This window comes from Penicillium oxalicum, chromosome I (assembly GCF_001723175.1).
Source record: "Penicillium oxalicum strain HP7-1 chromosome I, whole genome shotgun sequence".
Classification (NCBI taxonomy): Eukaryota; Fungi; Ascomycota; class Eurotiomycetes; order Eurotiales; family Aspergillaceae; genus Penicillium; species Penicillium oxalicum.
In genome coordinates, this window is record NC_064650.1 from 355490 (window position 1) to 382713 (window position 27224).

Consider the following 27224-nt stretch of genomic DNA (forward strand, 5'->3'; position numbering starts at 1 on the left):
ACCTGTCTATCTCTCCATCGCGAAAATATGTAGTTGTCACACTTTGTGTTGGGTAGTGGAATTTTGTAACTTCCAAGAAAATACTTCTGAGACTGCCGATAGATCGATAGTATTCATTCTCTAGGTATCTATGGAGACAGTATGGACCTTCACCTACATTTGATCGAAGATCAGACCTGAGACATCATTTCCATGGAGGTTCGGCGACACAGATGCGACCGTTATTCCTTTCCCACCCCAGAGCAGAGTACGTAACGAACAAAGACAAGTTCTGGGGCCACGCAATCTGTCTATGCCTACTACTGTCATCGAACACTGCTCTTAATGCTCCCAGCACCGCATAAACTGGAAGTGTCCCAACGTGAGCTCGAGGCTCACCGTTGCGGCTCCGTTATTGTCTCAAAAGATTCTCCACCGAAACACGGCTGATTTACCAAAACAAATCGAGAGCACATTTTGGAGTGGATCCATCTTTACTGAGCCCATGTTCACATCTTGCAAGTGACGTGGAGTGTACAATATGCATTGGCCCAACAGCTTAAACCGAGAGCGCGATTATAATTGCCGCCATCTGCCCACAGAGGTACTGTGATCAAGCGTCCCTTGCATTCGCTTCTTTCGCGCTAAATGTTGGGTCCACCCAACTCGCCAATGAATGACAGCCGAGCCGCTACACAATCACCACGTGATCGCGCGATAAGTCTGTCTGGAATGGCCAAAGGTGGGGCAATTCATTTTTTTCCCAGATGAAGTTGAGGAGTCATCGCGGGGAACCCATTCTTTGCTCAAGTCTTTTCTTGAGTGGCATTGCAGCCCTTCTCTTCCTTTGTTGAAAGGGAAGCTTGGCATCGAACTGACTCTGTGACATCTCATCGGTCCTCCACAATGGCTTCTACCGATTGTTATCTTGCCATTCCAGGCTCAGTGGCGTTCTCTCGTTCACGCGGCAAAGCCATTGCGGAGAGCCTGGGGGTCGAGGATGTCCGCGCGCAGTGGATTCATTACGTCCACACCTCGAAGCCTCTCGATCAATCTCAACGGGCGGTTCTTGAGCAATTGCTCAAGTATGGCGACATTACCGATATTTCTCCTTCTTTCACCGCTGATGAGGGCCAATCCGATACCTATTACGTTTTTCCGCGAACCGGCACCATCTCTCCTTGGAGCTCCCAAGCTACCGGTATCGCTCAAGTATGTGGCCTGCGTCAATCTGTCAAGCGTATCGAGCGAGGCATGAAGGTTTCCTGCCTCCGGAAGGGAGGTGAGGACTACAAGGAAGGGTATCTGGACATACTCCACGATCGAATGACTCAGTCTATCGGCAACGAGGAGCCTGATCTCAAGCTGATGTTCTCCGAGCATGAGCCCCTGCCTCTCAAGACAATCCCCCTCCGTAATGGGGACAAGTCCCCCAAGCAGGTTCTTCAGGAAGCAAACAAAGAGCTCGGTCTCGCGTTGGATGAATCGGAGATTGACTACTTGGCGGAGGCTTACGGGCCTAATGGTGCTATTGCTCGGGATCCGACCGATGTTGAATTGTTCATGTTTGCCCAGGTCAACTCAGAGCACTGCCGTCACAAACAGTTCAACGCTTCTTGGGTCATTGACAATAAGACAATGCCCAATAGTTTGTTTGCCATGATCCGAAACACTCACAAGAAGCATCCAGAGTACACTGTCAGCGCATACAGTGATAATGCTGCAGTGCTCGAAGGAGGCCCTGCTGCTTTCTGGGCTCCTGATCCCACAACTGGGGAATGGACTCATACCAAGGAAGTTGTGCACTTCCTTGCCAAAGTCGAGACTCACAACCATCCCACCGCCGTTTCGCCTTACCCCGGTGCTGCCACTGGATCTGGTGGTGAAATCCGTGACGAAGGTGCAGTCGGTCGTGGTTCTCGTCCCAAAGCTGGTCTTTCTGGCTACTGCGTGTCGGATCTTTTGATTCCCGGGCTGCGCCAACCCTGGGAGCTTGACGTTGGCAAGCCAAACCATATTGCAAGCAGTTTGGACATTATGCTGGAGGCTCCCATTGGCAGCGCTGCCTACAACAACGAATTTGGCCGTCCCTGCACGGGTGGTTATTTCCGCACCCTTCTCACAGAGATCGACGTGGGCAACGGAGAGAAGGAAATTCGCGGATACCACAAGCCCATCATGATCGCCGGAGGTGTCGGCACTGTCCGTCCTCAGCACGCTCTGAAGAATCCCGACGTTGTCAAGCCCGGTTCTTATCTCGTTGTGCTGGGCGGTCCGGCCATGCTGATCGGTCTCGGCGGCGGTGCTGCATCCAGTATCACCTCTGGCGAAGGATCAGCCGATCTTGACTTCGCTAGTGTTCAAAGAGGTAATGCTGAGGTTCAGCGTCGTGCCCAGGAAGTCATCAACGCCTGTGTTGCCATGGGTAATGACAACCCCATCAAATTTATCCACGACGTTGGTGCTGGTGGTCTCTCAAACGCTCTGCCTGAACTGATTCACGACTCTGGTTTGGGTGCCACCTTTGAACTGCGGGAAGTGGACAGCGCCGATCGCAGCATGAGTCCCATGCAGATTTGGTGCTGTGAAGCCCAGGAGCGATACGTTCTAGCGGTTGGTGAGGAAAGTATCAATAAGTTTACTGCCATCGCTCAGCGTGAGCGTTGTGGTTTCTCCGTGGTTGGCCGGGGTGGCGGCACTTCTGAAGAGGACAAGCGTCTCATCCTTCTCGACCGCGAGTCCAAGGAGTATCCTGCACCAATTGATCTTCCTCTCTCCGTGCTGTTCGGCAAGCCGCCGCGCATGACGCGGACTGTTGACTCGCGCAAGCTGACCCTCCCCGCCGTTGATTCAAGCCTCACAAAGTATCTTCCATCAATCACGTCGAAGGTTGAGCTGATTGATGAGGCTGTCAACCGCGTTCTTTCTCTCCCCGCGGTTGGCTCAAAGTCTTTCTTGATCACCATTGGTGATCGTACTGTTGGTGGTCTGACCGCCCGTGATCAGATGGTCGGAAAGTGGCAAACACCAGTCTCGGACGTTTCGGTCACAGCGACTTCGCTGCTGCAGGGCGTCAGGACTGGTGAAGCCATGGCAATGGGCGAGAAACCTCTGTTGGCGCTGATCTCACCTGGTGCTTCTGCCCGGATGGCCGTCGCTGAGTCCTTGATGAATATCGCTGCCTCAGATCTGGTAGACCGCCTCAGCCGTGTCAAGCTGTCGGCCAATTGGATGTCTGCCAGCAGCCATCCCGGTGAAGGAGCCGCAATCTACGAGGCTGTAGAGGCCATTGGTCTTGATCTGTGTCCCAAGCTTGGCATCAGCATCCCTGTTGGCAAAGACTCCATGTCTATGAAGATGAAGTGGAAGGACGCAGAGACCAGTGAAGCCAAAGAAGTAACTGCGCCGATGTCTTGTGTCATTTCTGCCTTCGCTCCCGTTGGCGATTATCGCAAGACTTGGACCCCTGCTCTGCGGAGTCTAGAGGATGTTGGAGAGACCGTTCTCATGTTTGTCGATCTAGCATTTGGTCGCAAGACCCTCGGTGGATCTGCGCTTGCTCAGGTCTTCAATGAGGTTGGTACTGAGTGCCCCGACGTCCGTGATGTGGAAATCTTCCGCGATTTCTTCGATGCGACACAGCAGTTACAAGAGGCTGGCATCGTTCTGGCTTACCATGATCGATCTGACGGAGGCCTTCTCACCACTCTTGCCGAAATGATGTTTGCTGGTCGCTGTGGTGTCGAGATCATGCTCGACAATATCTGCTCTTCATTCAAAACCCAGGATTTGGTTGAGTGTCTCTTCAACGAGGAGCTTGGTGCGGTTTTCCAGGTCCGCAAGGAACACGAAATCCAATTCCGCTCTTGCTTCGCCACCTGCGGTCCCCCCGCAGGTCTGATCCACAAGATTGGACGCGTATCTGAGAAGCAGAAGCAGAATTTGACCATCTATCACAAGGCTTCCTTGATCTACCGCAACTCTCGCGCCAATCTCCAGCAGACCTGGTCAAAGACATCTTATCACATGCAAAAGATGCGTGACAATCCCGAATGTGCCGAGCAAGAGTTCGAGAACATCCTCGACGATTCCAATCCTGGTCTATCATGGAACTCTACTTTCGATCCCAAGGACCGTGGTCTACCAGTGATGACAAGCCTGTCGCAGTACTCTCCCTTCTCCAACAAGCCTCGCGTGGCTATCCTGCGTGAGCAGGGTGTGAACAGTCAGGCTGAAATGGCTTTTGCATTCAACACAGCAGGTTTCTCTGCCGTTGACGTTCACATGACCGATATAATTTCCGGTCGCGTTTCTCTGGCTAGCTTCGCCGGCCTGGCTGCCTGCGGCGGTTTCTCCTATGGTGACGTTCTTGGTGCTGGACAAGGATGGGCCAAGTCCGTTCTGCTGCACGAGAACACTCGCAAGGAGTTCCAGGCCTTCTTCGAGCGTCCCGATACCTTCGCTCTAGGTGTCTGCAACGGTTGCCAGTTCCTGTCTCGTGTCAAGGAGCTGATCCCCGGTGCTGGTAATTGGCCAAGCTTTGAGCGGAACACTAGTGAGCAGTATGAGGGCCGTGTCGCCATGGTTCGCATTTCGGACCCCGATCCTTCCCGCCCCAGCGTCTTCTTCCATGGCATGAACGGCTCGTCCTTCCCTATTGCCGTCGCTCACGGTGAGGGTCGTGCTTCGTTCGCAGGCACTCCTGGCCAGAGTGCTGCCGATTTTGTTCGTGATGGTCTCGCTCCAGTTCGTTATGTCGACAACGCCACATTGAAACCAACCATGCGCTACCCTTACAACCCTAATGGAAGTCCTGAGGGCATTGCTGGTGTGCGTAGCCCTGATGGCCGGGTATTGGCAATCATGCCTCATCCTGAGCGCACTGTCATGAACGGTATTGCCAGCTACCTGCCGCCCAATGCCGAAGAGTGGGGAGAGATTGGACCCTGGGGCCGTATCTTCTTCAGTGCCAGACGCTGGGTTGGCTAGACATCCTCTTGTCTGATCTTTAAGAGTTTCCTTCTTTTTCTTCTGTCCATACGTCCTTTTCCCTCATGGTGTTTTTCTTTCTGGAGTGGTAAGGTTTAGAGCAGTGATTGTCGGTTCACATCACACGAAACGAAAAGGTAAAGATGAACTGGGAGCAGATTCTACTCTTTCAATGCCTAGATTGACGAGCTTTCTGCGGTTCTTGCGCCTCTAGAAACTGGCCTCAAAGATCCCTGTCCACCACAAAATTTACTTCTCAGAGTAATCGGATGGGATTATTTTGCCTACTAGGCAGGTCCGGCCGTATCATTTACAATTGACAGTCAACACGTTTCTTTTTACTGCCCAATCAAGTAAATTGGATCTGACCCATGGGAGCAAAGCTCAGTGCAATTTCCGGAGATGCGATTATCTGGCAACAAAAATTTTTGCTTTGATTCAAATGCCCGGATATCTATCAAATACTTACATTACTGCGTCTTGAATGCGAATCTATTCCTCAATGGAATTTCCAAGGCGAGTTTGGACTTCCAGAGGAGGGTGTGGTTTCAAGCTCTGTCAAATTCGCCCAGGCAGTCGATGTGACGAGCTACGTCCATATGTTCTTGAAAATAGCAATTAGGGCCTCTCTAGCTGGGAGGGGGGGGGGGGGGGGGGTAAGGTGTTTCCTAGCAAATTGAAAAAGAAAATATCATTGCATATGTCATTTGATTCAAAGCTTCGCGCTCTCGCCGTTTCTATTTATTGTTTCTTCAGGCTACGAGGGGAGGCATCTGCTGGCGTTCAACCTTCAAATCTCAGATGACTAAGGTAGGCATAGATCTTCACATGAGTACAGAACACATTTTATTGCAGCGCCATCAAATCAGTCAATGCTTTGTTGATCAGGGCAAATAAGAAGAAGCAGGGGTATCATATCCAATTCAGGGGCGCCAGCCATCACCGAGACTGGTAGCATCATTTACCACATTTTAAGGTCTTTTAGTCGTAATCTCCAGTCAGCGCTGTCTCCATTCTATACGTTCTGCCAGAATGTTCCAACTTGAATGGCCATTTGCACGAGCGACATCCTTCAGATGATCTGCAACGAACACGACCAGATTTTCAAATCGAGATATCAGATTTCGTAGCTGGGTATCGTAGGATGTCTCGTTGAACGAAATGGTCAGGGTTTGCTCATATTCGAAGCCGTCATCCGACTCAGAGTCGGAGTCCGAGCCTGAACCAGTGTCGCTATTCCTCTGCCGTCGCTGTTGTTTCGAAACGCTCATGTTGCTGGGGCCTGGAGTTTCTCCTTCGGCCGCATGCACGATCTGCAGATCAACCATGTTTATTGCAAGATCCATAATATCGATAACGGCTTGATGAACCGGCTTCAGGTTTTCTGAAAGCAGGCATTGCTCTTCCAGCGAGGAGATATAGAAGTCGTGAGCAGCAATGATGGTGTCCACATCTTGAGCATCATGCAGAGCTTGATGAAAAGCATCCGTAGAAGTTGAAATTGCAATGTAGGCAAAATGTGAGTAGAGGACATCAAGGAACCACGTCAGGTTGTGATGGAGACTATTAACGAGAGATCGATTTCGCCCGTCAACCAGGAAATGACGCCCCTCGCGCAGTCGCTGCTTGACAAGAGAATATCTTGACCGACGGATTTGCATCAGAAAAGTTGAGATTCGTTGGTAAATGCGGATGGCGCTCCTCGGAACAATGTTCGCGATAGCCCAGGGGAGAGTGTAGTCAATAGAGATTTTCTCAAGAATTATGACCGTTCGATTTAGATTTGGAGAATCATATGAAAACAGACCTCCAACCTGTGACCGTACAACGATTCTTGACACGTCCATATGAGGAAGCACGCTGAACGCAGATCGAGCAACCTCGGTAAGAAGAAATCTGTCATCCCAAGCCCGACCGCGGTCTATCAGTTCGAAGACTTTGGCGTCGATGATACTGAGCGGGCTGATGTCTTCACCCAAATACACCTGCTTCAAGGCCACGAAAGATCGCCAGAGCCCACATTGTGATTCAAGCTCGATTCGAAGCAGACCTGCACTCGCCGAATGATGGAGATCTACCAGACGGTCAAAGGCAGTCTCTAGTCGAACAGAGAAAGGGAGTGGTGAAAGAAACGGTTCAGAGAAAACCTCGTCGAATAATGGTTCTGCTGAACCAGCTTCAATATCGTCTGTGAGGGCGTGCAGGTGACGTAAGAAAACCTTGCTCTTGCCGGTTGTGAAGACCCTTTGAATACACGACTGCAGGAATTTGGGGATGTTTTGTCGTTCGAACCCTTCGTCGATATGAAACCAGTGAGACCATATCGTTCGTAAATCGCCGTCGTTGTTCTTTGCCTTCACAAAAAAAGCAGTGTCGTAGGGGTCAATTTGACCGTGTTCCATCCAGAGTTGGATCGAGTGTGCGTAAGTTTTAACGCACGACAAAAAGAATTTGCCTAGGGTCTTCGAAGAACTCTCGTCGCCCAAAGCTTCCGTCATACACACAAGATCGAACAGAAGATCGAGACAGTACATTGGTCTGTCAATGGACTTTGCTTCGAGGTCTGCGACTAGTTCTGACAGCAGCAGCAACTGGTGAGACGCTTGAGTAACTTCCTCATGGAGCTGAAGGATACTAATAGCTGAGCCAGGCGAGAGATAACGACGTTGTATTTCACACAGAGCACTGTCAAACTCATGAAGGAAGTCCTCGATCCCTCGAGAAAATGTCTGCATGTAAGCCATTCTTTGCGTCGTGTTGGCAAAATGTCGAAGAGCATTGATCTTGGTGCCTGTTTGAGCAAAAGATGCCAACAGAGAGCAAACTCCCAGATGAGATGCATGAGTAAGTGCATAGCTACGGTCGAGATCTATGCGACCGCCGGCATGTCGAAATACTGAGGTTGGCAAAGCCTGCAGCATGAAGATCGTTTCTCGAGCTAATTGCAGCTCAGTAATGTGAACAGAGACGTTGTCGGCTCTCTGAAAATTGTCAAGCTTCCAGAATTGCGCTTTTTCTATGGAAGTAAGAAGACCTTCATCTTCCCCTTGCAAATAAACTTCCTCAGGGATCTTGTAGTCCACTTCCCCCGCAGACAGAGTTTGTAGGGAAAATTCGTGGAGAGATCCACTAGCTTTTTCGGACTCGAGATCATCGTCTGATGAGTCGGAACCGAAGTCAACATCATTCCAAATTTCTTCATCGCTAAACGCTGCCCCGTGGGCGTCAAGGTCTGCCCACAACAGTGGTCGATTCGGGGTGTGATTTGACAGAGACGGTACTTGTGGTAGTTTATTCTCCGTAAGTTCGGCCGGACGGTCAGACAATTGCAGCAATAAGCTCAAGATTTCAGGGTGCCATGAGTTTGGAAAGTCCTGCAATTCCGAAATCCGATAATGGAGACTTTCGGCAAGCTCATCTCGGTTGAGGACTCGAAACTTTTCTTGCAAGCCCTCTAGCTGACGATCGACCTCGAATTGATTTGTTCGACCATGAACTCCAAGATGCAAGGCAGCTTCGGCCCGGCGCTTGAGGGTCCGAAGCCGTTTGGTGTCCTGAGAATCGCGATCAATACGATATTCACCTAGTTGCCTGGCGTCGTGGTGAACCTACATTCGCCTCTGCTGAGAGCTGTGCAACTTTGATGATAAGCTCCTCGATTAGCGAGTTGATCGCCGCCACTTCCATGAGGCCAATTGGGCACTGGCTGATGGAGACTCGGTTCAATGAACGGTGACGATGGTCCAAGAGGCTTGATATAGTCCAAAAGGCTCCAAGTTGTCTCGGAATACAGTTGATGGAGACGGAGATCCGACAGGCTCACAGGACGCGTGGGCACGGCGGGCGCTAGTCCTCATTGGGCGTAGACGGGCCGCGGGCTGGACTGGTCGGCCCCGTCGTCGCTTTTTGGTCTCTTGGAATGTGTTTTGCCCCCCCTTTCACTTCACAGATTGCCATCAGCTCGATACAATATGGCGATCGCGCGACCGATTCGCATGCTGGGTGCAGCATGTATCCTGCTGACACTCTTTCTCATCTTCCAGACGCGCCAAGACTCTGGTGGGACGTCATCTAAATTGACACACGGCATGAGACGGGATCCCCTACTAGATCGTGAGTCGCCACTTCTGCGATTCTTCCCGACAAGAGAGTCGGGAGCGCTATGCATTGATGCAATGGTTGACTGACGTACTTTGCAGCCACTGGAGAGCCAGCTGGCGAGTTATGGCGCGCCGAGGATCACGACTATGCCCCTGGAAGCGAGAAGTCAGCCCGCACGAACGCAGCGCTCATCTCCTTGGTTCGCAACCAGGAGCTTTACGAGCTGATCAGCACGATGCGTGATCTTGAGCGTACCTGGAATAACAAGTTCAACTATCCATACATCTTCTTCAACGATGAGCCCTTCACAGAGGAATTTAAACAGAAGACGCAGGCCGTCACCAAGGCTAAGATTCAGTACGGTATGACTCTCCGGCGAGCTCCGGTCTCATGATTCAGTTCTTCTTTTCGCTGCCAATGCGCAGAGATCTCTCAAAGCAGCGGCTAACGTCTCCGATCTCGATAGAGTTGGTACCCAAGGAACACTGGCTGGTCCCTGACTGGATTGATATGGAGCTATTCCGTGAATCCGCTCAAATTCTCGAGGAGGAGAACATCCAGTACGCCTCGAAGCTCTCGTATCACCAAATGTGTCGTTGGAACAGCGGCATGTTCTACAAGCACCCTGCCCTCAAGGATTACCGCTACTATTGGCGCATCGAGCCCAAGGTACAATTCTTTTGCAATGTCGACTACGATGTTTTCCGCTACATGGAGGACAACAACAAGACCTACGGCTTTACTATCAACCTCTACGATGCCCCGCAGACGATCAAAACGCTATGGCCTGAGACCCGCAAGTTCCTCGCCGCGAACCCCTCGTACTTGAATGAGAACAACATGTGGGAGTGGCTTACGGACGACAAGGCGCGTCCCGAGCACACAAAGGGTGCAAATGGTTACTCAACTTGCCACTTCTGGTCCAACTTCGAGATTGGTGATCTAGACTTTTTCCGGGGAGAGCAGTATGAGTCATACTTCCAGCACTTGGATCGCGCGGGTGGTTTCTTCTATGAGCGTTGGGGTGATGCGCCCGTCCACTCAATTGGAGTCGGTCTTTTCGCTAATGCTGCGAACGTGCACTGGTACTTCATCCCTTGATGATTTTCTCGGCCCGTTTCCTCGAACACTATGCTAACAATTCTATTCACCAGGTTCCGTGATATCGGCTACAACCATATCCCATACTATAACTGTCCCAACTCACCAAAGTGTTCTGGCTGCAAAGCCGGTCAATTCTTTGCCGGTGCAGATTTTCTCGCCAAGGAGGACTGCCGGCCAACGTACTTCAAGTACGTTGGTACACACTAGAGCGGAGCTCCTGTGATGATGTGGCAGTTTTACGGTATAATTGGCCGTCATCATGATAGTTTCAGCCCATTTGCGTTACCCCTACTGCATACCCGATGAGTATATTCGATGTGACCTGGTGACTTGGCGTTTGAGCGGATACATACCTATTGACGATTCCCTCGTATGGCTTTCTTTCAACCTTTTCTTTTCACCTCTTTTTTTCCTTATTCTTTTCTCCACGAAAATCTGACATAGGGCGGGTAGTTGTCTTGCATGAAATGAGTTTTTGGCAAGTGTGTACTGTCTTGATCTTTCTTGTACTTATATCGAATTGCACATGACTCAACATGAGATATCCATTTGCATATTCAAAACATGCTTTTCATGGATTCTTTACGGCGTTCGGGGCCATTTTGAGCAAATGTCAACAGCCCGTCAACTTGGCAGATACCAGAAATTCTGAGATTTTCATTAGGCACACCCTGGCTCCATCGTATTAGAAACATAGAAAAGGTCGTCGGTAGACATCAAGCTCAAAGTATCATATTCGGGACGCGAAGACTAGCTTCCAGACGTCAGATAAAGGATCATTTGATTGTCGCCTGTCGTGCGAGGCAGCTATCAGCGACAAACGCGAAATTATAGGAGCGCGAACCAAGACACCTGAAGAAGTCCTTTTCAGACAAGCTCAAGACTTAATAACACAGAGAAACTCTAACATATGTATACAGCTTTCTCTTCTACCAATCCAGAGGAATGAGAGCCTGCGGAATCCCGGGATTCGGCAAAATCCTGCCTGGCACGAACTTTGGGAGATACGAGTGAGACAACCGGAGGGGAAGAGAGAGAACATTCGACGTAAGCGAGAATGAGGGGGATCAAAGAACATGAGAAACGCTTATTTACTCCTCCTGGGGGTACAGCTCTTCGCGGAGAGCAACACCCAGCTCCTGACGCAGACCGTCAAGCTGGTCAAGATATTGCTTGTACTGCTCCTGGTTCTCAACCTTGGCCTTGATGCCTGTTGGGAAATCATCAGTAAATGCTCACGAAAGCGGCAAGACCAAAATTTCAAGTTTCATGCAGCGCGCATACCCTCGAAGACACGGACGGCAGTGGGGAAGTCGTTGACGCGGCGAGCAGCCTTGAGGGCCGCGGTAAGGACCTCAACGGAAGGGACGAGATCGTAGGCGAAGCAGTTGTTCAGGTTGCGCTGGGGCGATCATGAAATGTCAGTGGTGCTTTGCAAAAGTCGGCGCGAGCATCGGGGATGGGCGCAGAGATCAATATGGCATGATGGGGGGTAGGTATCCGTGATCTCCCGAGATCAATCTCATCCAGTGAACCGTACCTGGAGCTCGAAGACATCCTGCACACCGTCAAACTCCTTCTCAAAGCTGCAATTGATCCATTATATCAGCATTTTTGGTTTCGCAAAGAGTTGCGAAATCGACTCTGCGGCAGAGATTCTGGCAAATGACTGCGGGCGCAATGCACCATTCATCATTCTCCACTTCGTCGTGCCGACCTCCAACGATCTCAATGGTTCAAAAGACGAATCGTACCGAGCGGAGAACTCCTCATAGGTCTCATCCTCGTGACCAGAGCGAAGCATGCGGGTAGTACCGAAGTTGGCGGTGCGGGCAGCAGCCAGAGTCACTGGGGTCTGCACCCGGGAGCGGACGAAGGGAGCTCGGACAACGCTGGCAGGGCGGACGGCGCGAGACGCGGTGCGGAAGACAGAGAGGAACGACATTTCGAACCGTAAGGATAAGGCCGAGTCAATGGACGGTAGTTGAGGAGGGGAGAGCTGCGAATTGGGGACGGGGAAGGGAGAAGACGAGGAGTGTCGTGTAAGTCCGGCTGGATTTTGCGGGTGGTGTGGTTTTTTTTGCCTGAGGCAGAGAATCTGACTCTAGTCACGGGCTGGGTCAGATCTCGGGCATCTTGATTGGTTCTGTGATGCCGTCATCACAGGTACCCGACTGCCGTCTTCAATCATCGACGACTACTCTCAGTCGTTTGGCGGCACTTTGATTCGAAGCCTCGACAGCCCTACGACATCAGACTACCAGAGTTTTGTGTATAGATGTGAATCTGGGTCAGTCTTAATTTTATTCCGAATAATCAGCCGCACGATCTAACAAATTACCTAATCATCAACAAGTTTGGTCACAAACCTGGGAATGCAAGTCATGGGTCCTACGGCTTGAAATAGGATCGAAAAAATGGTTTGTTTATAGTTCTAAATCAGTATCTTTACAATTCGAGCAAAAATCTGGCGATATACTAAAGATTCAAAACAAGATTCGTGATACCCTGCTTACAGGCACTTTAAGTCAACGATCGAACGTCTGATACGAGGCGACACGGTCCGCACATGTAAGTAGGCCACGGAATTAGCCCAAGACGAACCTTCTTCGTATATTCGTTACTCAGGCTATGTGAGCATGACGCCGAGTACAGAATCCACGGAGCTGCCGTTGCTTACGGGGTTGCATCCATTAGATACCAATTGATTTACCTGCAATAGGCGAGAACAGGACTTGGATGTACAACAGATATCTCTCCCACCTCCCTTCCACGCATGTGGTGTAAGTTAGTGGGCTGTGAAAACCTTCATAGGAAGAATTGCATACCTTCACATGTATTTGGCATGCCCGAAACCATTCTCAATTCTCTTTGTCACCTTAAGGCTAAGCTTCCATCCCTGTTAGGTTGTGACTGTCACAAGACTGACAAGACCATTTTGAGTCATTCTATCAGATGAGACGATGAGTTACCTGTTGGTCGTCCCTGACTTCAATTGGGGGCCCGCTTGTAGTTCGGGTGTCACGACCATCTAGCACATTGAAACTCTAAGGGAATAGCGCTCTCGTCACTAAACTTGGTTCACTATAATCCGGGAAGTCGGCACTTTCTAGTCTATCAGACCGTCGGACAGCAATTTCATTCTTGGCAGGGGCAATAAGATCAGTACACGATGGAGTATTGAAGATCGTCTCCCAGAGGGCACATGGATTAAATTTCATTTTGAAAGTCCCCATCGCCAGCAATTTCCAACTCTACGACGGTCACTCCTATCTGTGAGACCCAGAGATATTCTTGAAGGCAGAAAGTATTATTATCAAGTGCATCAAGTTCCGGGTCGGAAAGGAAAACTAAGTTTGAAGTTTAATTGTCCCCGCACTACTTTTGGACGGGGAACGACATCTTCTGACTGGCAAAACATTCGTCTTGAAGACGGCGAATCTAGACCTAGGATGTAGCTCGGTGGGTTTCACACTGATCCAGTGACATATATGACCAGGTGGTCAATCTGCTGTGCAACGCTGGAGATCATTCCTCGAGTGATCCTAGGGGATACAGGCTAGAAAGGTCTTTTAATTGTCACCGTAACTGAGTCAGACACCTACATGAATAAATGAGACTGGACGAGCAGCGGATACCATGACGTAACTCGAAACGATAAACCCGAGGCCAGAAGAACCTCCAGACTCATCTCACATGTCTTTATGCACTTTGTGGAAACGAGCGATGTAGGTACTCGCTCCGTGACATGTTGGTATACCGAAGGTTGTTGCGAATGTCACCGAGAACATGGCCACGACTCGAAAGGGTTGGAGTCGCGGCTGCTTGTAGATGAGACCTAGCCTCATAAATTCAACAAAACACGGAGAGATAAAGTTGAGATTACTCCAAGTCCAGTTGGGTCGTTTTCCATCGTTCCTGTCGTGAACAGTCCGGTCAGGTCACACCAAGACTCCCACTGTGTACTCACGTGACCAAGAGAACAATAGCGGATGTCTCTATACTCAATCAGGCAGAATGTGTTGAAGAAGCCGGATTTTGGTTCCTGCGCCCAGCAGAAGCTAGGCTGGACTCGGACTTTTTGCTTATGATCTGCATGTGAAAGTCTTTCTCTACAACTGCTGGCAAGGGACCATGAGATAGTACCCCACGACAGAGGATTGCACCTATTGACTGACTATTTGTGACGCAGAATCAATGCGACTTTTGTGAAGGCACACTAGTCTTGTAAGCAATTAAAGTCGAAGAATTTGTGAGCGAGATCATTATTGTGAAGTGTACCAAACCCGACGATCGATTACCGGACTCCTCGGATGGTGGATATTCCCCCTTTTCACGGCGCGCGCTAGTCCGCATTTGGTGCTCGACGGACGCGGACGCAAAAAGTATTGCTGTCTTTCTCTCCCTTTTCTCTCTTTCCCAAACATCGGTCCTTTCCATTCCTCCACCCACTTTTCTCGTGGCTTTGGTGCCCTTCGATCAGGTTGTTGTTTGACCTTTAGATATCCCTCAAGCATTGTCCCTCAAGACCCTTCCTCCGTCCTGCATACCCTGATACGGCCACTGAGCTTGTCACGGACTGATCTCCCCAAAACAACACAATGGCCGACTTACTTCAGAAAGTGCCCATGCCAACCTTGGACCGGCCTTTTGGCGTCCATCTTTGGCCCATCTTCGACAAGGCTTACGAGCAGGTCATGGGGTATCCTGCCAGCCACTTCCAATTCATTGAGGGTGTGACCCCCATGTCCACTTTTAAGGAGACTGCGACTATGCTAGTTGTGTACTACGTCGTGATCTTCGGCGGCCGCGAGGTCATGAAGAATTTCTCGGCCCTCAAGCTCAACACTTTGTTTATGATCCACAACTTCCTCCTCACGGCCATCAGTGCAATTCTCCTTGCGCTTTTCGTGGAGCAGCTTCTGCCCACTCTGGTCCGCCACGGTGTCTTCTACTCCATTTGCGATCACCGCGGTGGATGGACTCAACCTTTGATCATCCTTTACTACGTGAGTTCTGCATTTAAGGTGCAATGGCAATCCCTCGATGGAACATGGCTAATGACGGAGTTCTTTTGCAGCTGAACTATATCAACAAATACGTTGAGCTCCTGGACACTGTCTTCCTTGTCCTCAAGAAGAAGCCTCTGACTTTCCTTCACACCTACCATCACGGTGCCACTGCCCTGCTCTGCTACACCCAGTTGATCGGTCTGACCGCCGTGCAATGGGTCCCGATCACCATCAACCTGCTGGTCCACGTGGTCATGTACTGGTACTACTTCCAGAGCGCCCGTGGTATCCGCATCTGGTGGAAGAAGTACATCACCATGCTGCAGATTGTGCAGTTCGTCATTGATCTCGGTGAGTCGATATGCTTGTAATTTTTGTCGTGATGACGGTTGGCTAACAGACTCCACCCCTTCTAGGCTTCATCTACTTCGCCTCGTACACCTACTTCGCGTCGACTTACTTCCCCTGGGCTCCCAACATGGGCCAGTGTGCCGGTGAGGAGTTTGCTGCGTTCGCTGGTATCGGCATTATTACCTCTTACCTGCTTCTCTTCATCTCCTTCTACATCGCTACCTACAACAAGGCTGCCAAGGTCGGTCGTCCTCGCAGCAACACTGGCAAAAAGTCACTGATCGACATGAGGAACTTTGAGATTCCTTCTCCTGCCGGTGCCACTTCTACCAGTGCCAAGGACTCTAATGGCGCTGCCACCTCGACTGGCCGCTCCAACGGCCCCGTCACTCGTTCTCGCAAGGCTTAGATGCGCCCATGAACTAGTAAGAAGGACGTGCATCTCTCTTGGATGAACATCTTTTTATTTTCTCTGGGATCCATGATAGCATGTGCAATTCTCCTCGATTTGAGCGTCTTGGTTCATTGAAGTCGTTTTTTGTCTCCCTCAGTGACCAATGTCCCTTCGCTCGTCAAAGAGACTCAACCTTCTCCTCGAACATATCATGCCATTTGGTGAAGGCAACACGCAAGCGCAGACCCAACAAAAAGAATGCGGGTGTTTGTCGGAGTGAAACACTCGCAGCGGATGCTCTTTATACTTGTTTTAATGAACGATCTTTTCACGAGGCCAGACCTACTGGTTAAAAGGTCTGATGAATGATGCGGCAGCAGTATAGGCTGTGGAGGCCCAATGGTGTTTACTCGGCATAATAATGGCCAGGCTTGCAGCTGACCTCAGGGTCTTCCTCTTTTCTTGCATGGATTATTATTACTTTTGTTTCATTTCATCTGGGAAAGGAGACCAATCCTGGAAGTTTTTGACATTCCCGGCTGTATTCTATAATGTGTTTTTTTTCCTTTCGCCTGTTTATGTTTGTCACTACCACCCATGAGTCCGCTGCAGCAGGCCAATTCTCCGTCTATTTCTATCCCACCCCTTCTTGTCCATTCCAATGGGTTTATTTAGTATTCTTATTATCCTTATGCATAGATGACTTGGTTGAATGTGATGCTCGATATAATCCGTTCTGTAAATGAGCAAGTACTGCGCTTCGTGTTGGATTTGATTCTTCGAACCCATGCCAAGCTTTGTGAAAAATATATGCTTTGAAGGTGCGTCACCATCGATGCGTCAGTCGTCCATGCTGTTCAAATTTAGCTACGAACCAAGTAGGATACCTGAGTCACGAGCTTCCAGGCGTATCTTGAGCTAAGAAAGTGGCTTTGATCGGGCCCCTGCTGGGGAGGTCGTGGGCACCTCCGCAAGGCTCAACTGCTCGACACCTATATGATGAGTGACTGGTAAGTATCCGTTCAGCCGGAATGAGCCAAAGCGCTCGGTTAGATACTGGTACCATCTCCACCGTCAATGTACTCCGGTATATGATTATAGAGCCCGCCTGCAAATCGTCCTCCCACTTCTCTCCAAACCCCTTGAACTGAGGACGTCCCTGAGTAAGGATCACTGTACTATCAAATTGGAATGACCGTTGACGGGCCAACCGGCTCTTCCCTCCGATGAGCAAAGCAAAGCGAAGCGCATTGTCCGAGATTGTGGAGCTCGATGGATCTGACCTCCCATGCAGCGTGGGACACGGGTGCATAGGTGATTGGATTTCGGCGACTGTGCGTAGTCAAAAGGACCCTCTTTAACGGTTTATCCATAAGGTAGCAGATGCCAAGGATATGACAGGTCCAGTGTTTATCTCGGATCATCCATTTCATGGAAGTTGCGTGCATTCGTTGGTGTAGAATGGACCAGGTACGGTTGTAACGTATCTCTCGAACCTTGAATGAATGTATACCTCGTTCTGTCCGGACGGGATCCGGAACAGATGGCTTTGGATTGGAGAGGTGAGCTTGATGGGTGAACTGAGGGATTTCTGGTGGGTATGATGAATGTGTACCTAGATTTACCTATTTTGGAATTTGTAATCGATATAGGCAGGTATGGCCTCGCAGCGAAGAATGGAAAAGAAACCACCTCATAACAGTCACATGTTCACGTATATTATGAAATCAAGACGATGGAACCCAGGACCCCAGATATCAAAATTCAAAAGTTCGGCATGATCGTCACTCACTTCCTATTCCGTAGGCCAGTTGGCGCATGACTGACAGATGGCCTGAGCAATACTAGTATAAGCGAGTATTGAACAGCGCACGGACACCAAAGCTCAATTTGTAGGTACATATTGACATTGATATCCATGTTCTCGGAAACTCGGCAGGTGAGAGCAATGGAGTCTGATTGGGACACATTGCAATTTTGACCTTGGTTTGTTGGAAATCGATGCATAGTGCATAGTGCATGATGGGGTGAATGGATGGAGAGTCTGCGGAGCGTGTGACAGGATCCATGCAAGTAGAACATATTGAATACATTGCAGATTGCAGCATGCGAGAGAGAATGACATGTCATGAAGGTTATCAATCTTCTTCGGTATTTGTGGAAAAAGAAAAGCCTGGAATATGGGACCTGGTTTACTTGGCTTGGATTCATGGCGCTTTGTTGGTGAGGATGCTGATACTAAACTACAGTGATTTCTGCCTGATTTTTGTGAGGACTACTCGGTAGGTTTATATCGTGGTCGGGGGTTATGTAAATGGATGGTCCCGGAAGAGCCACTCTGGTGTAGATTCGTCTGAGGACAGAAATCGGGCATGTAGGTCAAATGATAGATTGTCGAGATTGCGCATGATATGTTTGTGGGGTACCTATTTGATCTACTCGAGGTTCAAAGTATGATTTTATCAAGCTTTGAGGGTGGGGATGAGTAGAAGGACAAGTATGAGCCCTAGAGCAGGGACCTACACAGCATTTATGCTTCAGTCTTAGGTATCTAGGTAGTACTACTACTACCCGAATCTCCAGCCCTGGACGCAGTCACATTGCTTGACATATATATCTACATGCCCGTGTCCAACTCAGGATCCATCACCCAGTGACTTCACGTGACCACATTCATATTTACGCCGTGGATTTTCCTCATGAATGGAGTTGTAAAAAGAGAGAGAGACAGAGGGAGAGAGATTCCGACAATCCAATTGCCGTATCTGGCAACCCAAACCGTTGGGGTGGCGTGTTTCAGCTTGGGATGGTGGATGGTGGCGGTCACCTAGGTGCCACAGGTGAGAGAGCTAGCAGGTGTTTGTAGGCGATGGGAAAGCAAGCTCCTCAAGTCGGACCATGCGCTATTCTTGTGATATTTGTGGAGAAACCCGTTTCATCTTTTTTTCCCCCTCCCTTTTCCTCTCTCTCCCTCTTTCCCCCTCTTTCTCCATCAGGGATTCAGACACTGATCGAGGTGAGATAGGGGGGTTCTTTTCCAATTCTAGTATTTTCCAAGGACGCTCGGATCACGAGATGGTAGGGATCGAGTGCATCGAGCCGACCAGCATCAGGAGAGTCCCCGGTTCCAACGATGTGTCTGGTTATGTTCCGACTGCCCGAGTCCGCCGACCTCTTCGACGCAGATCCGAATAGGGAATAGCGCCCGGAGTAGCCAGAGGAGAAGGTTCGTTTGCTGGTTTGCGTGTTTGCTTTGGCGGATGTAGATTCACCCCGCTGAAAGAGACTTGCCCAGGAGGATCATTACTTATTTCACCCTGACAGCTTCCATAGTCAGAGCTTAGGGTGACTGTAGTTTATTGAGCAGAGGAGGAGGTCGCCTAGAGCCCTCTGGGCTTTGCAGGAGCGTGGAGAATGGTAGATGCTGGGGATTTGGACGGATCAAGATGCGTGGTAAATATTAAATAGTAAGGTATCTGCTAGAGGTGCAAGTCTCGCCTGCTGGGGAGGGTAACAAAAATAAATAAAGTGAGGCGGGGATCAATGGACGATATAGAGTCCACGATGGCTGGCTCTATGCCATGAAGCATTTTTTGTCATTTGCTCCACGACAATCCGTCGGATGCATTTGGGCCAAGGTAAGGAGATATAGCTCCCCCGGGCAGATAATATCCGTGGGTTATAGTTCAAATTTGAAGCTGGAGCACGGTGAAGGCTCCTCGGTCATGCCTTTGAAGTCCGAACTCAGGCAGCCAATCTCCTCGCCGCGTCCTTCTTCTGGTTGGACTTGATTTCTGCTGCTTCTGGCCTCAGCCCCTGACACACCTGATCCATCCGTGGGAGGGTGGGAAGGGTGAACGATCCAACCTTGAAATTGTGATCGGAACTCTGTTTCATGATGATCGCCATGATCCGTGGTTGAGCCAGCCCCCCTCCAGAATGTTCGGATTTCCCGCCCACTCGCGACTTGATGAACTATCCAGTTGTTGTAAGAACGCTATCGGATAATCAATATACAAATCATACGTTTTTAGACAGCCCATGCTGCTTTCTATTTCATCTTCAGTAGATGATAAACAAAGGGTACCTATCCCAGTTGTATACAATGTATAGTATACAAATTGCCGAAAACGCAGCGTTTTCTTACGGACCCGTGTGGTCCCCTAAGGGCGCGTGCGGGAAGACATGCGGAATCAACCGGCTATAAATACCGTTGCAGGACAAACCATCCTACGAGATGGTTTGGCTTAGACCTTTTGGCCTTATGTTTAAACCAGGGAGCAACGGCACGGTGGATTTCACCCGGAAGGAAAGGCGCTAAAAGATTCTGTTCTCTGCTTTGCTAAGAACGGCTTCCCCTTTTCTCAAGTTCCTCACTCGGAGAACCTTTTCAAGGGCGGCTTTGCCTTGATTTAGCGCTAACCCGTGCCGTCGGCGGCGACCAGCGGCAAGCGATTGTCCTATAAGCTCTTATTTTGAGGCGCTTTTGTGTATTGAATGTGGAATAGATAGGATGACTGATCCCCTTCCGCTCTCCACCAATTTACGACCTTGATGCGACTTCAGCCATGGACCCCCAGGTATGTGATGATTGACTCCTCGCAACTTGTATCATCTCTCATCGACAGGAAGGTCTTTTACTTTAACACGGTCCCTATCCGTGTGGAAACGGTCCGAAAACTCCATCCACGTCGCGAAGTGTACCGCCTCAATCTAGAAAAATGCCAGGAATTCCACGGTCTTCCGACCGTTCTAGTTATCAAAGAGATGAAAGACGGTTGGCAAGAAGAATTCGATCAAGAGAAAAAAGCCTATCGGAGCTTAGAGTGCCTTCAAGGAATAGTCATTCCTACGTTCTTCGGCCAAGGCACTTTTGAGGACAGCCCTATCCTGATCCTTTCCGAGGTAATTGGGATAACACTCTATGAACTTGCCTATAGCATGGTTCCTGTATCTTTGGATAAGCTTCGACATCAGCTTGAGAAAGCATTGGAGCTCGTTCATTCGCAAGGTGCAGAATATTTAGACCAGCGACTGGACAACTTCTTCCTCTGCGATACGGATCAAGTCATGATTGTTGATCTGGAGCAAGTCAGGTTCCCGTCGGATCTTGAGGATTGGAAGGACAGTGTGAATTATGGGGGCGTGGGCTCTCTCTTATATCTTTTCAATGATATCAGAGAAAGAAAGAAAGAGTCCACCCGCTAGGGAACACCTTTCTGCATGTAAACTCGTTTCCTTGAAGCCTGTAAGTGGGCTATTGGGCCATGATATCAATATCGTATAATTGAACCATTTTGTGACAAACGATTACAATAGCAAATACACTCTGCCTCCTTGGTCTTGAACGAGTAGCAAAGGACATGAATACGGTAGTCTCTTCTCCTGGGACGACTTCCAGGGCAAGGTCAACTGTCTGGCATCAGCGCCCCAGCTCCGTGTCCCAGTCCAAATTCGGTTTCTCCTCAGTTTTCAGTCGTGACTCGTCCTTATTTTCCCGAACCCTCCCCCGTCCCTCAAGATGCCCCAAGCGTTCGTCGTAGCGTGTTTGAGTTAGACCGGTGTTTCCCCCTCCCCCCCCCCCCTTTGACCCACTTTTCTGGAGCGGCGGCTAACTTGGCACTCGATCGTCGCTTCAGACTCGCCTCCCGTCCGTTCGGGATGAAGACCAGGATCCTCGTGAAGAGTCGTCCGTCGTCCGTCATCCGTCATCCCGGTATCACGGAGGGACTCTCAGCCGGAGTGAATTCTCCGAGATCCAGTGGACGGACCATCTCCACCGGAGGAGATCCACGGGGAACAGGTTCTAGACGAGGTAAGAGATGAAGCCTTGAACAGTAGTTGGTCCATCTACCCGTCCTTGGTATGCTTTCACTTCCAATAGAGAACACCACCAATACTATGCGTTCATGACGGCGGTGACCGTCAGCTACGACCAAGAGATCTCCCGCTTGTCGACGCATGGTCAACAGGAACATCCACCCGTGTGACGGCTCTGGATCCCATAGTTCTGCACAGGCAACTGCCGTGGGCATGGAGTGTCTGGGATACTCCTCTCCCGCTCCGGGCGCGTCGCCGCGACCGAACGGGGGGGGGGGGGGAGTCGGAGGAAGTGGAATGGTCGTGGATGAGTCCGTGTACAATGATTGCGAAACCGCACTATCGCATAGTTTGTGTCATCTTGTTTTCGGCTCATGTTTCCACGCCGTCTGAATCGTTCCGATTTGAACTTCCCTCCTCTCCCCATCGTCCGTTTCTCGTGACTCTGTCATATTGTCAACCACTCGTCATTCTAGAGAAGAATCGACGAGAGAAATGGAGAAAAAAGAGAGAAAAAAAAAAGGGGACGAAATTGACCAAGTTCGCAGCAAACACTAACCCTGCCGGTGATCCAGCCAGCGGTTCTCCCTCGCGGGCCTCACCCTGAAACGCTCTGACATTCCCCAAACTCATTTTCCCGACTTTTGTGCTCTCCCAGGGCTGGTTTCGGAACCCTGGTTCCTGCACCAGCTGCGCACTGCCCAGTCTTTGCACTTTAGGGACATTCTGAACATTCTGGACCTCCAGTCGAAGATCAGAGATGCACACACCCCGCGTCTCACGGTATACTCCATGATCATGTCAATGTGAATGACCCTGGCGAGCACAGCAGACTGGTCTACCACACGTCTCTGCTCCCTTCTCTCCTCTCTCTGGTGCCTACCAGCTCTCTTGATCCAAGGTGGGCACTGGATTTTGGCGCCGCTAGATTCCTGGGGCGGATGGAGTCTCTCTCTCTGCCTCAACTTTGAATGCGCCCGGAATCGCCCATGGCCGCATGACGAACTGAATGGAGTGGGTCGACGACCGCTGGGTCCTGATCTATCAGATTTCCTTTTCCTTTTTTTTTCTCCTCTCTCCACTGGAGTACTTTCCCCAGTGCTCAGGACGGTGAGTATACATAGAGTGTCCCCTCTAGAAAACTAAAAAAGAAAATGTTCGAGAAATTCAAAATCATAAAAAATGGGTATTCTTGACGGGATAGTTCGATGCTGATTTGTCCTGTTCCTGACTGGGATCGTGAATCCGTGCAGGAGGTTTCGAGTCCCTGACCGGTTAGGTGCGTGGAGCGGATGCGCCACGCCAGTGCACACGCCGACGGGCGCGTCGCTTCAGATGGTGAAACGATCCTGACTTTTTTTTCTTTTCCTTTTCCGCTTTCCTCTTTTCCTTGTCCCTTGAGTGGGTGGATGGTGGGGATGGATGGTTCTGTGGCCGGAAGATGCAAGGAGTCCAGGACCCTGTATCCACTATCCAGTGATCTTCGGGCCCAAGGGCTACTAGTCACTCCGTTCACTCCCTGTTCACAGTATACCAACTCGACACTGGACCATGCACATTGTACAAATGGTACGAATTGGACAGTGCTACCACGAATCAGTAGAGGAGAGAAATGTAGGGCGTTTTTGCAAAGGGCCTTGGGTCTCCTGCAGGTCCCTCTTATCTATACACCGCATGGGGGAGTTGCATGGAGATCTGGCTGGCAGACCGGGACGTTGAATGTCTCCAATCCTCTGAGAGAGCTCATTGAGCGTCAAGGGCAAAAGATTCCAGGAGAACTGAGAGCTGTCCCTGATGACGACACTTCCATCCCATCGAGTCACAAAGATGAGAGACAACTCACCACGGCCAGCGTGGCGACGGTGACCCGCACGTTGAACAGGCGTACTCGCGACACCATCGAGAATCTGCTTCATTGAGCATGGCAGAAGACTCCGTTACCTGATCTCTGATCCCTTGAGAGGAAGCAACACGTGGAAACAGAGAGGAGGCTAGTGAATGCCTTTGCTCATCCATCAGCTCGATCCGGCCATCGGCCTGAATCCCATCGCAGAAAGATTGGATTGCAGGAACCGTTCAGGAACAATCGCATGGGATTAACCGTGTGGGTCAAATCAAGGATCTCGAGACGATCCATAAATAAAACGCAATAAATCTTTTCTCTGGGATGCAAATAAGGATGGGGAAAAGACCTCCAAAAAAAGGAAAAATAAAATCAAAAAATAAAAGGAAAAAAGAACTCCATCCACTTGATCGACTGGGCTCTCTTTTTTCCACCTTGCAAGCCTCCTCCTCCTTCTCTTGCCCCCCACCCTCCCTCTTTCTTTCGTGCATCACTGGAATCGATGGGGGAAAACATCCTCTTTTGAGTTTCTTCAGTCCTTTCCTCCCTGTAGCCTTGCGGTTCCTATTTCCATCCCACTTCTCGGTGTCAGTGCTGGTGCTGGCCCTCATTCTGTCCTTTGAACAGTCCTCCTCCTGGCTCCTGTCAGCCTTGTTCGACCCATGCACGACTTCTGCTGCATTGTCAATCTGCTTTATTGAACTTTCAATCAGCTCGCTGTGCTTTTCCTGGTGCCCCCGCTCATCCAGTCGGTCAACTGGATTCCCCTCAACCCTGCCACCGGCTGGCAAAGGCCCACTGTACCTTAAAAGAGCTGGTTCCTGGACCTGAACGACTTGATTACCAGGACCGGTCACGAGTGTAACAAGAAAAGTAGGGTTCAAGAAATCATCCTGGATCGGGCATCAGATCTCATCATCCACCCCCCCTTCTCTTCCTCTCTCTTCCTCTCTCTTGTTCTTTCTTCTCGCCTCTTCATCACCTCTCTTCTCCCTTCGCCTTTCCTGTGCTCCTGAGGGACACTGTGCAAGGACCGAAGATTCCTCAATCCGTCACCAGTGGTGCTCCCTTGTCCCTCCCATCCTTCCACCTCCCTGAGCAAGTGACATTCCTGATCCGCCCGCAAGCCGGAGATCAACCGCCCTGTCACATTGCCGACGCGTGAGCTTGAAACTGCCGTCATCGCTGGAGGACGCTGGACTGGTTTCTCCTCTTTCATAATCACCCTCGAATCCCCCATCTCCTCGGTGGTTCGATTCATTCGGTTCAACTCGTGGCTGTCTCAACAATCTACTCCATCCGTGCTGTCGATTGTTCTTACGTCAACCAGCCAGCGACTCTATTCTCCGCGCATGATATCTCTTCTACCCTTCTGCTTCCAGGTTGAAACCTCTCCCAGGAATTGATCAAACGGGTCCACCATGTTCGAATCAACTACCACCACCAGTACCAGCCACACCGCCACGGCCATGTCGTTGCACCGGCTAAGTCGCCAGAGTCTGCAAAGTCGCTATGAATCCGAGGAAGAAGAGGTCTCCGAATCCGATACGGGGGCCAACGACTTTACCCCTTCCTTGACGAGTTCTCCCCAACGCGCAAGTCACTTTGATTCCGACGCCAGCGCGGATGAAGCGGGCCATGAAGATTTGGACCTCACGCCCAGAGAGATGTTTCCTCCCTTGGGCTGTGGTGCGAAGCGACAGCGCCCCGTCTCTCTCGACACCGTCAAGCGAAACAGCGTCCCCAGTTTCAGCGAGCATGCCTATATCTTCGACCCCGAAAAGTCGGTGATACTGGGATTGCCCTCGTCCGACAACCAAGAGGATCTCCTGGATACGAGTCTGTACCTGCAGCCCACCGTCTATGTGGCCCCGGATGTTTCGCCGAGAGCCAAGAACGTGAGATCGCGGTCAGCCTCGCCGGCCTCCATCTTCTCAATAGACTACGCCGAGATCCAGACCGCGAAGAAGATCACGCTCACCGAGCCCACGGCCCGGCCATCCTTGGTCTTTATCAACTCGCTGGGGCCTCGGATCAAGCATGCTCGATCTCGAACGCGAAAGACTTCCCGAGACCGCGAGTCACGCATCCTCGATGGGAAGCTGCTGGACAACGCCCCGGATCCCTCTGGGTCCACCGGTATCAAACCATCGTCCATTTCTCCCATCACCGAGAGCATCGAACCCGCATCCCCCAAGGATGTAGCCTCGCCATTCATGTCCAATCTCTCGCGGGTCGAGCAGACTCGCAGCGACAACGACCAAACGCCTCCCCCTTCCCAAAGTGCCACCATCCAATCCGTCTCCGAGATTCCCACCATCCCCATTCTTCCTCTATCCCCTCACATGCGATCTCAATCGATGCATCGCCTCCGGCCTCGCACCGCGGGTGATGATTCATGCTCATCCCCAATTCCGTCCCCTCGATCCCGTCGCCCGACAGAACCGGGTCTTCGCCCACCCTCGATTCGCAGCAACAGCAACAGCAGCGTCCCTTCCTTTGGCTCTCGCCCCGCCTCCCCCTTCTTTTCCGACCTGAACTACATCCGCGACCACTCGTTCAGCGATGCCGGATCGATCATCTCCCGCACCTGCAGCCCCCTCTCCTGCGCCTCCTCGCCGCCACCCCCTCCCTTCTATCAGTTGCCTACCCAGCCTTCCAAACGCGGCCACACCGGGTCCAAGAGCAGTGTGTCCAGCCTCTTTGCCCAACGCTCCCCATCATCCAACGCATGACCACACGCAAACACTCCGCCACCTCGAGCATCTACTCGACCAGCAGTCTTCGGTCCGAGGTGGACCTCTTCCGAGGCGGGAACAGCAGCGCTGCAACTCCGGTGATGACCCCTGCATCCCTCTCCTCTTCCCAGACACAATCCTGCCTGGTCTCTCCAAACGAGGCAGATAGTCCTGGGTCCAGAAGATCAGAAAAGTCCAACAAATCCCGCCATGAACGACATAATAGTGTGGCTGTCAGTGGACGCAAATTCATGGGCTTGACGCTAGGCAAGAGGTCTTTTACCAAGTCCTGATTTTTGATTTCTATTTATTCACTTTCACTTTGAGGCCTATTCCCCCCCCCTGTCTCTCTCTCACACACAGATATATACACACACACACCCTCTCTCTCTCTCTCTCTCTCTTTTCATGGGCGTTTTGGGAACTCTACATATCCTCTACCTTGTCTTTTTGTATTTGTCACGGTTGGACTCCCGTTTTCTATCCTTCCAGACTCATCCTCCTCATGTCGGATTACTTTTTAGGGCTTGTCTCACGAGAACCAGAACCTCTTCTAATTTGATAATGTCTTCTTTTCCAACTATTCTTTAATTATTTCACTTCTTCCATTCTCTCTCTAGTTGACATGTTTTACCTTGTTATCCATCGATATCTATGATCGGTTCTATTATAAATGTACGATGTACGATGTATGATGTAAGGCTTTAGAGGGGGGAAAGCCATGTCACTTCAGCCTTGGACAAGAAGTGCGCTTGTCGATGCTAGGAAATTACCTAGGTAGGTAGGTAGCGTAAGTGGGTAGTACATTCTCGGCACCAAACGGTAATCTCACTTCCCCCCCCTGAGGTGTGGATTTGAGGGCATTTCACGTTCACCAAGATTGGGAGAGACAT

The 27224-nt window shown here is 50.5% G+C and overlaps 9 protein-coding genes across 9 annotated transcripts; 5 read left to right on the forward strand and 4 right to left on the reverse strand.

The window, feature by feature from the left end:
• Positions 1-885: 885 nt before the first annotated feature.
• On the forward strand, positions 886-4968 carry POX_a00117 (putative phosphoribosylformylglycinamidine synthase; the record flags this gene model as incomplete). Its single annotated transcript, XM_050109066.1, has 1 exon — positions 886-4968. The coding sequence occupies one exon, from the start codon at positions 886-888 to the stop codon at positions 4966-4968; it is 4083 nt and encodes a 1360-aa protein (XP_049972834.1).
• Positions 4969-5966: 998 nt separating this feature from the next.
• POX_a00118 (uncharacterized protein) lies at positions 5967-8655 on the reverse strand (the record flags this gene model as incomplete). The annotated part of the gene is made up of 2 exons (XM_050109067.1): positions 5967-8522; positions 8581-8655. The coding sequence occupies 2 exons, from the start codon at positions 8653-8655 to the stop codon at positions 5967-5969; spliced, it is 2631 nt and encodes an 876-aa protein (XP_049972835.1).
• A 284-nt stretch (positions 8656-8939) lies between these two features.
• On the forward strand, positions 8940-10380 carry POX_a00119 (putative mannosyltransferase KTR4; the record flags this gene model as incomplete). Its single annotated transcript, XM_050109068.1, has 4 exons — positions 8940-9081; positions 9168-9431; positions 9536-10154; positions 10224-10380. The coding sequence occupies 4 exons, from the start codon at positions 8940-8942 to the stop codon at positions 10378-10380; spliced, it is 1182 nt and encodes a 393-aa protein (XP_049972836.1).
• An 884-nt stretch (positions 10381-11264) lies between these two features.
• On the reverse strand, positions 11265-12118 carry POX_a00120 (Cytochrome c oxidase subunit 6; the record flags this gene model as incomplete). Its single annotated transcript, XM_050109069.1, has 4 exons — positions 11265-11383; positions 11458-11575; positions 11714-11759; positions 11928-12118. 4 exons carry the CDS (start codon positions 12116-12118, stop codon positions 11265-11267), a joined length of 474 nt encoding a protein of 157 aa, XP_049972837.1.
• A 2656-nt stretch (positions 12119-14774) lies between these two features.
• Positions 14775-15945, forward strand: POX_a00121 (Elongation of fatty acids protein 2; the record flags this gene model as incomplete). The annotated part of the gene is made up of 3 exons (XM_050109070.1): positions 14775-15182; positions 15254-15536; positions 15602-15945. 3 exons carry the CDS (start codon positions 14775-14777, stop codon positions 15943-15945), a joined length of 1035 nt encoding a protein of 344 aa, XP_049972838.1.
• Positions 15946-19674: 3729 nt separating this feature from the next.
• On the reverse strand, positions 19675-19839 carry POX_a00122 (uncharacterized protein; the record flags this gene model as incomplete). The annotated part of the gene is made up of 1 exon (XM_050109071.1): positions 19675-19839. One exon carries the CDS (start codon positions 19837-19839, stop codon positions 19675-19677), a length of 165 nt encoding a protein of 54 aa, XP_049972839.1.
• Positions 19840-20498: 659 nt separating this feature from the next.
• POX_a00123 (uncharacterized protein) lies at positions 20499-21138 on the forward strand (the record flags this gene model as incomplete). The annotated part of the gene is made up of 2 exons (XM_050109072.1): positions 20499-20510; positions 20563-21138. The coding sequence occupies 2 exons, from the start codon at positions 20499-20501 to the stop codon at positions 21136-21138; spliced, it is 588 nt and encodes a 195-aa protein (XP_049972840.1).
• Positions 21139-24473: 3335 nt separating this feature from the next.
• POX_a00124 (uncharacterized protein) lies at positions 24474-24854 on the reverse strand (the record flags this gene model as incomplete). Its single annotated transcript, XM_050109073.1, has 1 exon — positions 24474-24854. One exon carries the CDS (start codon positions 24852-24854, stop codon positions 24474-24476), a length of 381 nt encoding a protein of 126 aa, XP_049972841.1.
• Positions 24855-25014: 160 nt separating this feature from the next.
• Positions 25015-26328, forward strand: POX_a00125 (uncharacterized protein; the record flags this gene model as incomplete). The annotated part of the gene is made up of 1 exon (XM_050109074.1): positions 25015-26328. The coding sequence occupies one exon, from the start codon at positions 25015-25017 to the stop codon at positions 26326-26328; it is 1314 nt and encodes a 437-aa protein (XP_049972842.1).
• Between the last annotated feature and the right edge of the window lie 896 nt (positions 26329-27224).